Source organism: Fukomys damarensis, unplaced genomic scaffold, assembly GCF_012274545.1.
Source record: "Fukomys damarensis isolate Sample0158 unplaced genomic scaffold, DMR_v1.0_HiC HiC_scaffold_2, whole genome shotgun sequence".
NCBI classification, from domain to species: Eukaryota; Metazoa; Chordata; class Mammalia; order Rodentia; family Bathyergidae; genus Fukomys; species Fukomys damarensis.
The window spans coordinates 59573509-59583544 of NW_022900914.1; the positions used below are offsets into that span (position 1 = coordinate 59573509).

At 55.6% G+C, this 10036-nt stretch overlaps 1 protein-coding gene across 1 annotated transcript; it reads left to right on the forward strand.

Annotated features, from left to right (window-relative positions):
* Window positions 1-4466: 4466 nt before the first annotated feature.
* Sh2d6 (SH2 domain containing 6) lies at window positions 4467-10017 on the forward strand. Its single transcript, XM_033762750.1, has 12 exons — window positions 4467-4564; window positions 5116-5228; window positions 5837-5897; window positions 6673-6695; window positions 7257-7317; window positions 7441-7624; window positions 7840-7876; window positions 7986-8010; window positions 8369-8427; window positions 8705-8788; window positions 8933-9091; window positions 9599-10017. Exons 1-12 carry the CDS (start codon window positions 4540-4542, stop codon window positions 9713-9715), a joined length of 948 nt encoding a protein of 315 aa, XP_033618641.1. The 5' UTR covers window positions 4467-4539; the 3' UTR covers window positions 9716-10017.
* Window positions 10018-10036: the final 19 nt, after the last annotated feature.

Genomic DNA, 10036 nt, shown 5'->3' on the forward strand with positions numbered 1-10036 from the left:
TCCCAAGGGTCATGGCCAAGGTGGCCAAGCATCTTCCAACACTACTGATCCCACAAGCCCCTAGCACAGGGTGTGGTCAACTCATTCAACCCTCAGAATCCCCTCCTCACCCCAGTGACAAATGCCTTATTCATGTCTCCATTCGTGCAAAAGGACACAGAAGCCAGAGAGACTGAACCTCTCCTTGGAGTTGCCCTGGGTACACTCAGCACCACTGGAAGATGGGGTCTGTGTCACGTTCCTTCTCTGCCAGGGACCCCATGTTCCCAACAAGCTAAGGGCTGCATGTGATTCTAAAAATGTCCTAGGGAAGTCACATCTTCTCAAGTGTTTGTACCGAGTGACCTTTCTCAACTCGACTTATTATAGGATGGATCTAAGGTGCCTGTTAAATATATTGGACCCCTACTGGGCAGGGTGGTGCATACCTGTAATCCCTGTACTCAGGAGGTTGAGGCAGGAGGATAGTTTGAGGCCAGTCTGGGCTACATAGTGAATTTAAGGGCAGCCTGAACTTCATAGTGAGAACCTGTCTCAAAAAAACAAAAAAGGGGGCCGGGGGTTTAGCTCAGTGGTTCCACTGCCTGTCTCACAAGCGCAAAGATCCAAGTTCAATCCCCGTTACCAAAAAAAAATAAAGGAAAACAACAACAACAACAACAACAAGCAATTAGCCCCTTCCCTGGGGGGGGGTCCAATTCTTTGCCATCTTAATGGGGGTGGGGCGCCTGGGAATCTAAGACTTTTGATTCTGATCCAGATGGCTCTTTGGGTGAATTTGGATGACCTGGGCCTGTAAATTAGAACCTGCTCTATTGGAGATCAGCTGAGCTCTGAAAAATCTGGAGACTGACATTGTGCTCTGGAAGGACCATGAAAGGCCACTCAGAGGGTGCCAGACAGTGTGGCATTAAACCTTCAAAAAGAGAGCTTCTAGCAACCATGCTTCTAGGAACTCATTCCTGAGGGAATAGCGGTGGTGAACACAGAAATGCCCGGTGCCAAAGATGGAGAAAGAGGACGTCCAAGTCTGCCTGCTGTGGGCTGACAAGGCCATGGAGGTGGCCTTCTGCCCCCGCTCTGCCAGATCTGCACAGGCCGGTGCCCCTGCCCCGATGGCATGGGCTCCATTGGCCCAGGCCTCAGCATTTGCCTATGTATGCAAAGCCTGGGCAGAGGTAGGAGGCAGCTGAGTGAGGACAGGGTGCCCAAGGACACTCACTTAGCTTGGGGTTTATGGCAGGGCAGTATCCAGAGGGCTGTGCTCACTGAGAACGAAGGACTCTGATCCTTTGAGTCCCCTGGGAAAGGGAAGTCACCCCCTGCTTTATGGAGCAAAGGTCAGCTAGGGAGTGAAGGACAAGAAACCGACCCAAGTCCTGAGCTTTGGGTGCAGATTCTTTGTTTTTGTTTCCCAGGTTCCCCCACTATGCCACCTGGGCTCCCTGTTAAGCTGACTCTTCATAACCTCTTTGTGTTTAACATGAATTGCTGGGGCCTGGTGCACGATAAGCAAGCCCTCTACCACTGAGTTACTTCCACAGCCCTCTTCATGGCTCTGTGCCCATTTGCTTGTAGGCCATCTGGTCTATTTGTTTATGCATATATTTTTTATTTTTTGAGACAGGGTCTTGCTATGTAGTTTGGGCTGGCCTTGAACTCACAGTGATCCTCCTGCCTTGGCCTCACAAGGGCTGGGAATATAGGCATGTGCCACCATGCCTGACTTTCATCTTCTTTCTTCTTTTGGAACCGGAGATCAAACTCAGGACATTGTGCTTATGAGGCAGGCGTGGCACCACTGAGCTAAATCCCTGGCCCTTGGTCTTCCTTTCTAAGGCTGTGGCCAGCTCTAACCCTGATGCTTCATTTCCTCTTCCTGCCAACAGCCAGCATAATAAGTGCAGGATAGCTACAGGATTCTAAAAGTATTGACATTCTTGATCGCGGTCAACGTTTCCTCATTTCTTGGTTTAAAGAGTCAGGCATCAGGTTCTCTTCACTTTTATGCCGATACTTCTCAAAAGCTGATTCACTTGAGTAACAGCACAGGAAGTCACAAGCTCCTTAAGAAAGCCCACCGGTACCAGAGTACAATGTCATGGTGAGCGAGGAGGGTCCAGACCCAAGTGGACGTTCTGGGCTGGGCAAATAGGTTGAGTCTCAGCTGTAGCACTTTACTAGCTGCACGACCTTGAGAAGGTTATTCAACTTCTTAGAGCCTCATCTTTACTGAATTACTTGTCCTCCGGCCCCAATTCTTTTGTGGACTCCCTAACCCCCAGTGGGACTGTAATTGGAGGCAGCGGCTCAAGGGAGGCGATTGAGGTAAAGCAGGGTTTTAGGAATGGGGCCCAAATCCAACAGCACTGGAGTCTTTGTGAGAGAGAGGAATAGTGGAGCTTGCACTCCCCGCCAGCCCCACACAGACAAGAGGTCATGTGAGGGCATGGGGAGCCGACTGTCTCCCAGCCCAGGAAAGAGGCCACGCCAGAAACCAGCTTCGATGGCATCTTAAACTTAGACTTCTCTGGAGCTGTGAGAAAGTAACATTTTTATTGCTTATGCCACCTGGCCTGTGACATTGTGTTACGGCAGTCTGAGATAGGACTGCCGACCCTCCTGTGAGCTTCCAGGCCTTTGACCTTGGACTGGGGCTGCATCCATGACCCCTCTTGTTCTGTGGCTTCCGTCTTCTTAGGCTGAGCAATTCCATTTGAAAATTCCATTCAAAAAGCAGAGATAAAACTAGTGCTTACATCATGGGGTTATTTTGAGAATCCAGTGAGGAAACACATGTGTGATGCCTGTCTCATTTCTCTGTGGCGTCTCTATCACCCGGAACACTGCCTAATCAAGAGTGGATGCTTGACAGATACCACTGAATGAATAAACACAGGCATCAAAAATGAAGCTGTTGTCTACAGCTATATCACCCTGAACGCACCTCATCTTGTCTGATTTCAGAAGCTAAGCAGGGTAGGCCTGGGTTAGTACTTGGATGGGAAAAAATGAAGCTGTCACACCAAATATGAGAGCCTGTTTCTGAGCTTCTCACAGCCACATTTCTTTGACCACTGATCACTGCTCACCAGCAAATGAAACCAAGAGTGAAGGGTTTTAAATGGTCTGCAGGCAGTCTTCATTTTTCACTGGATCCATAACTCAAGGCTGGCTGTGAGTCAGTGAAGGCAACATTGATCAGAGAGCTGCAGGCAGCCCACCAGCCCTGGTCTAGCTCAGCGCAGGGGAGGGAGAGCTGGGGCCAGCCCTGGGTGTGTCCTAGGTGAAGTCTATTCGAGCCACCTTCCTGGTGTTTAGGAGATGCAAATAATGGGAACAATAGGGTTGCTGTCTCTGGGCCATTTATGGCAGATCCTGGGCTCTGGGGAGGCAGAGCTCTTCTCCCCTTGCCATGGTGAGACTTGATCCTGGAGCTGTCCCAGGGGGACACCTAGCCACCCCTAGGGGGGCAGGACTCTGGGCAGAGGCAGGCAACCCAGAGGTACTGAGCACACTTTCTCTGCCACTTCCTGGCTCTTTCCAGGACAAGCTCAGCAGAAACAAGCCCCGGTGAGTACCTGGGCTCCTTTCTCTCCTGCCCTCTGGTCTCTACCCCACCCCACCCCTCCCTTGCAGGCACAACTGTCCTAGCTTGGGTGCAGTCTCTGCATCCACTGCACCCCTGTGCAACTGTTCCTGTGCCTCTACCCTCTGGCAGCACCTAGCACTCAGCCCCCCAACTCCCTAGAGCACCAACTCATCCAGCTGTGTACCCAAAGGCCACCAGCTCTGCCCCCAGCCTCCTCCCCCCAGCTGCCCTGGCCACACAATTCCCCGGGGACATTCACACCATCATAGATGGGAATCTCGTAGACACAACGTCAAGCTGACCCAAACTCAAGGGCCCCCTGAGCAGAGTTGACCAGAGTCTGCTTTCAGGTTGGGGCCCCCGGTCCCACCCCCCAGATGCATGGGTAAGTGACACAGTGGGCCAGAGGGGCTCAGCAGAGTGGGGTTTCCCATGAATTGGGTCTCCGAGGGTGGCTCTGGACCCCACCGTGGTACAGCACTGCTTGGCTCCTGCCTCAGTCAGCAGGGGCTGGCACAGGTGGGAAGCCCCACTGCAGTGCTAGAGGTGCTGTGGTGAGTAAGTCCTTTGAGTTGAAGGGTTGAAGCCCACTGTCCAGCGTGGAGGGTTTTACTCTGGGCAGACAGCAGGGTTTTGTGCTAAAGGGGCTGGGCCGGGAAGAGATGAGGCCAGTGTGTCCTTGCAGATGCCCCAGCTTGGAGAGAAGATGCCCCCAGTGCATATCCTCTGCCTGCCCTACAGAACTGGCGACACAAGGTAAGTCCCACTACTGAGGCTGCTGCAGAGGCGGGGAGGCAGTGGCCACCAGTGTCCCGGAGGCCTCTTGGGCCTAGCATCCCTTCCTGAAGGCCCAGCAGGACGAAGAGGAAGAGGAAGAGGACAAATATGAACTGCCTCCCTGTGAGACTGCTCTGCCCCGCAGTCTGGCCCCTGTGCACCTCCCCGGCATGGAGGAGGACTCTGAGTACCTGGGTGAGGCCTGGGGACGGGGGTGGGTTGATGCGAGGCTTGGGCAGGGCCAGAGGATCCCCAAGGAAAGAAAGCCCCGCTAGGGCAGGACAGGGAGGCCTCAGCTGGCAGTCACTAGGGTGTCTGCGCTAAGAAGAGGGGAAGGTGGGAAGAAGGAAAGGAGGGAGGGAGGGAGGAAGGGAGAGGGGAGGGAAGGAGAATAGGGGAGAGGTGGGGTAACCAAGGCAACGGCGGGAAAGCAAGAGGACTGACAGGGTCCCTGGGGGCCTGGTGTTCCCCCTCTGAGATCCCAGCCTGTCCTCTATCAGGTGGGGATGCCCGTGAGCCCAGATGCCACTGGTCTCCCACCCTCCACAGCTCCTGGGCCCAGCCAGGTGGGGGCAGGGACACCGGTGGCCTCCAGTTGCCAAGGAGACTAGGCTGTCGGTGGGGAAGTCCTGAGCAGTGGGGAGCGAGGGAGGGAGAGAAGGTGCAGGGTACGTGAGGAGCGGCAGGGGAGTGGGGCCTGCGGGGGAGGAGCCCGCCCAACCCACAGCACACTGTGTCTTTTCCAGATCACTCTGGCCGGGTGGGCCCACTGCCAGCCCGACCTCAGCCCATCAAGGGGAGAGGCCTTCTCTGCAGCCCCTCCTTCCCTAGCCGCCCCGCCGTGGGCTGCCCTTTCCCAGTGAGTAATCCTCGGAGGCAGCTCATTTGCAAGATGCCCAGTATTTGCATTCAAGAGGCCTCTGAACGCTGTGGAAGCCACAGCCCTGGACCAGCAGTGTCAATCAGCCCTTCAGCTGGCCCAGCTGGTCCTTTCATTCCTGCCCCCGGGGCTTCACCATCTTGTGTCCCGAGTTGGGGGACAGGAGCGGGGCTCAGCTACCCACCCCAGGACTCAGGGCAGACTCAAGAAGTCTCTTGAGACTGCGGTCCCCAGCAGCTCCCAGGCCCACTGTGATTATGGACTTTGAAATCTATTACACTGATATCAAAACAGGGAGAGACAACAAGGAAAGAGCTACAGGGCCCAGGATTTAGCTCAGTGGCACTGTGCCTACGTCACAAGCACAAGGTCATGAGTTTGATCCCCAGTACAAAAGAAACAAAACCCAACACTACAGAGTAGAGACAGAAAGATGGAGAGGTACCCTCCCTTTGCACATTTTCTTCTGTTGCCTGGTTGGATTTTCAAACTGCAAATACAGCGGGACCCCATGCCACCTCCCCTCACCATCCTTGCTCTGGAAGCTTCTGTCCCCTCCACCCTCACCAGCCCCATTGTGCCCACAGCTGAAGGTAGCAATGAACCTGCGTGCAGCCATGAAACAGGGCTCCGTCTCTGGGAGGCAAGGTAAGGGGGACATCCTCCGTGTCCAAGGCCCTGAGCTAGAGGGGAGCCCTCACCCCCCGGGGCATGGAGCTGGGCTTGCTCAGAGACAGGAACTGCTGTGCCTGAGATGGCACAGACAGTGGCCCACCCAAGGCCATGCTTTGCACCTGGCATGACCTTTGGGTAAGGTAGGGGACGGCACAGCATGAAGAGGTCGAAGGGCAGCCTGCTCAGACCCTGAGGGCCCTCCATCCTGAGACATCTGAGTCCCATCCCACATCAGAGGGGGTGCCCTCGAGCTCCACTCTGACTCCATACAGGTCATCATTTTCACTTTTGTTTTGGGACAAGGTCTTGATAAGTAGTTCAGGCTGGCTTTGAACTATGTAGCCCAGGTTGGCCTCAAACTTGTGGCGATCATCCTGCCTCAGCCTCCTGAGTGCTGGAATCACAGGTGTGTGCCACCACACCTCACTAATCCATGTTATCATTGCCTCGGCTATCCAGGAACTTGCTCCTATGAGAACCTAGAACTCTGAAAGTCAGCACAGGGAGGGACTTCAGGGAACTTGGTCTCTCCCTGCCCAAGGTTGAACAGGTCACCCGAGGCACATTCTATTTTACTGTGCCCAGAGCTGCTAGACCTCTGTAACCTTGAGGTTGGCTTTGGTAATCTGGACCAGCCCAGAGTTAGAGGGAGCCAAGCCTGGCAAAGTGGTTGGGAGGTCACCAAGTCCTAGGGAACGCTGCCCACACCCCTCCTTCTTTCAACCATGGCTCTCTCTTTTCCTTGCAGAGCGGGATGCATTGTCCAGAGTGGTGAGCTACCCCTACCCGTCTCACAATCTGGTTCTGCCTGGAAGGGTGGGGTGAGGTGGGGACCAAGAAGGCCAGGAAAAATCCCTGAAGCAGAAAGGAAAGGCCCAGAGCACAGCCCCCTCAGCCATAGGGCCTCTGCAGGCATAAGCCAGTGGGGTGCCATCCAGGGCTCCTCCTTGACACCCACATTCTCTGAGAGCCATGCCTGTGGCACCTCTGAAAAGGAAGGACACCATGGGATGTCCTCTCAAAAGCAAGGAGCAATTTAACTTAATATAGTTTGTTTGTTTTTTTGAGACATGGTCTTGCTGTGTAGCCCAGGCTGGCCTCAGATTTTCAGGGATCCTCCTGCCTTGGCCCCACTCAGAGGAGCACGTTTAATCATTCCAGAGTCTCCCCAAAAGAGGGCCCATGGTGAGGAGGGAGTGAGGTGCCCAGAATGACCCTTACAAACAAGGTTCCCTCCCTGCTCTGCCCTTTCAGCTGGAGGCAGAGGCTCCTAGTCCTAAAGGAACCCCAGGGCTGGTCAAACCCGGGACCCACTCAACCCTCTCCACTTAGGTGCAGGGCCCTGCAAGGAACCCTGATGAGAACATCTACCTGGAGTGCGAGCCAGACACAGGTGAGCCAAGCACCTCTTCATTTCCACCTTTGGCCCTAGTTGACACCCCCATGGTGTCTACCAGGGAGGTGGCCCCTCAAAGCGAGGGCTTGGGGACTCCTCGCCTCTACCTCTGGTTGGCAGGACTCCCAGGAAGCCCAGGCCCTGCAGCTGTCTTCAGTCCTGCCCTGTCCCGCATGGATGTCCCCAACCGGTGTGGCCAAGCCCCACCTGCCCTCTCTGTTTCAGTCCCTGCTTTGACTTGGACTCTGAGCTCCCAAGTTCTGATACCTCCAGTCCCCCTGCCAAGGACATCTGTGGTGCCCAGGTGAGTGCCCTTCCAGATGCAGTGCATACACGAGAGAAGGGGGGGGGAGGGAGGGAGGGAGAGAGGGGATAGCAGCAAATCAGCACCCAGGCCTGACTGCAGGGTGCGACCTTGCCTTGTCCCAGGGCTGCAGGCAGGGCTGCTGGGTTCACTGGGCTCTTTCTCATGGACATGATAAAAACCTCGAGCTCTGTTCTCCAATTTGCTTACTGCAGGCCTACCGTAGTCCCCACCCCCATGGAAGCTTGGAATGTAAGAGGCTCAAGATCAAAGGGGAAGTTGGGGTGGAGACAGGGTCAGTGCTTCAGGGTGGGAATTCAGGCTCCGGGCATCTTTCTCCTGACTATATCTCATGTTCCAGGGAGCAACAGATGCCACCTCTAAAGGTCAGTGCACAGACTGCGTACACGTACCTCCTGCCTCAGCCCCAGTGTAGGCACAGCCCTGCAGGCCAGAGTCCGCCCCAGTCCCTCAGGCCCAGCTTTGTCAAGGAAGTCCCTGCTGTCCTGCCTTCAGCCAAAATCAGGCCTGAGGGAACCCTCTGGGGCACTTTCCATGCTGCACCAAATCAGCAAGCTCCCAGTCTGTGTCCCAAGGACACTCACTTAAAAGTCACACACATCCAAGCGGTGGGTCCTACCAGGGAGAACTGAGAAGCACAGGGAGCCCTGTCACCCCCACCCCAGAAGCTGCCTTCTTTGCCCAAATTCCCCCAGTCCCAGCTGCATATTCTGCATCTTTCAGCTGGGAGGAGACAGTCTCTTCTCTCCAGAGCTCCCACTTCGAACACCTCAGCTGCAGAGGTGAGGAGGGGCTGCTAGCAGGCTGGGGAGCAGGTCCTGACCCAGGAGGCCTCGGGGTGTCTGGGGCATGCACCACTGTAGGAACCCACATGGAGCACTGAGTGTGGTAACCAGCTGTGCACTCTGCCACCTCTCTGTTCTGGTGTGGGGGTGCTCAGTCTGGGACTGGCAGATGTGGACACAAAAAATGCACCCAGTATTCTCTGTTCCCCATGCCCAACCCAGAGCCTGGACTGAGTGGCTCTGTGTGTGTGTGTGTGTGTGTGTGTGTGTGCAGGATAGAGGCCTTCTGGATCAACCGTGGTATTCGGGGAACTGTGACCGGCATGCTGTTGAGACAGCCCTACTCCGCTTCCAAAAGGTGGGCATCTGCCAACCCTGTTGCTTCTCCGGAGTCCCTTCTACCCCGGCTGTGGTTGGAGGGCCAGGAAGGTTCTGGACACCTTGTGCAGCACTGGGAAGCACAGCTGGAAGATGAGGCTCATGACTGGGGTCTCCTCCACAGGATGGGGCCTACACAGTGAGGCCCAGCTCAGGGCCTCACAGCTCCCAGCCCTTCACTCTGGCCGTGCTCCTGCGAGGCCGGGTCTTCAACATCCCCATCAGGCAGCTGGATGGTGGACGCCACTATGCTCTGGGCCGGGAGGGCCGGCACCACGAGGAGGTGGGTACCAGGGAAGCAGGGCCCTAGCTCACCAGGAGGGTGAGGGTCACAGCACTCTAGGCCCAGCCGAGTGGGAGATTCTACAACTTGTTCTTTCTGGGGTGGGCAGAAATGACAGGGGCTGGAGGCAGGTGGGGACCTATGGTGAGGCCAGGTAGAGTAGATAGGGGTCCCCAGGAGTTCAGAGTCCTATCTACCTCTCCCAAGGATTCAATTTGCTGGGGCGCAGACCAGTCACCCACACTCAACTTCTCACACCGAAAGACCAGGGCAGTTTTCTTCATCTTGTCGGGAAATCAGAGTCTGCCCAGCAGTGGGTCAGGCAAGCTGCTTGAGGCTTAGAATCTAGCAGCAAAATGGGATGGAGTTGTCATGGGGCAATCGGGAAGGGAAAAATCCAGAAAAATGTCCACAAGCCCTGCACAGACCGCCTGTTCAGCCTGGAAGTTGCTGGCATCGTGAGGCTTAAGGCCCTTGGGACTCATGGATGCCTTCCCTTCTGTGTAGCTCTTCTCCTCCGTGGCTGCCATGATCCAGCACCATGCGAAGCACCCTTTGCCCCTGGTGGACAGACATGGTGGCAGCAGAGGACTCACCTGTCTGCTCTTCCCCACCAAGCCCTGAGGGTCACATCAATGACACTGCTACTATTCTGCTCCCCGGAGGTCAGCCACCAGGAAAGACTGGTCAGGGAGGAGAAGATCCTGGGACCCCCACAAGCTCACACTGAGTCTGACAGCGCCCCTCGAGGCTCCATCTCCAAGGCTGAGGACCCCAGAAAAGGCAGCACCTGCCTTTTTACTAGGGTCTGTCCAGCTGCCTTGGATGAAGAAGGTGGTTGTCTGGAAAAGCTGGCCTGCCCAGGGAAGCTGTGCCTCAGGGGATGCCACAACCACTGTGGCAGCAAAGGGAATTCCTTACCTTCTCCGGGGGGGGGGGGCTTAG

Excerpts from the sequence above, each read along its gene's own strand:
- Sh2d6 (XM_033762750.1), top strand. The coding sequence starts at position 4,540 with ATGGAGGAGGACTCTGAGTACCTGG. Across the intron at positions 7,318-7,440 it reads GGAGTGCGAGCCAGACACAG|GACTCCCAGGAAGCCCAGGC; the intron begins GTGAGCCAAGCA and ends TCTGGTTGGCAG. Across the intron at positions 7,877-7,985 it reads CCCCCATGGAAGCTTGGAAT|GGAGCAACAGATGCCACCTC; the intron begins GTAAGAGGCTCA and ends CTCATGTTCCAG.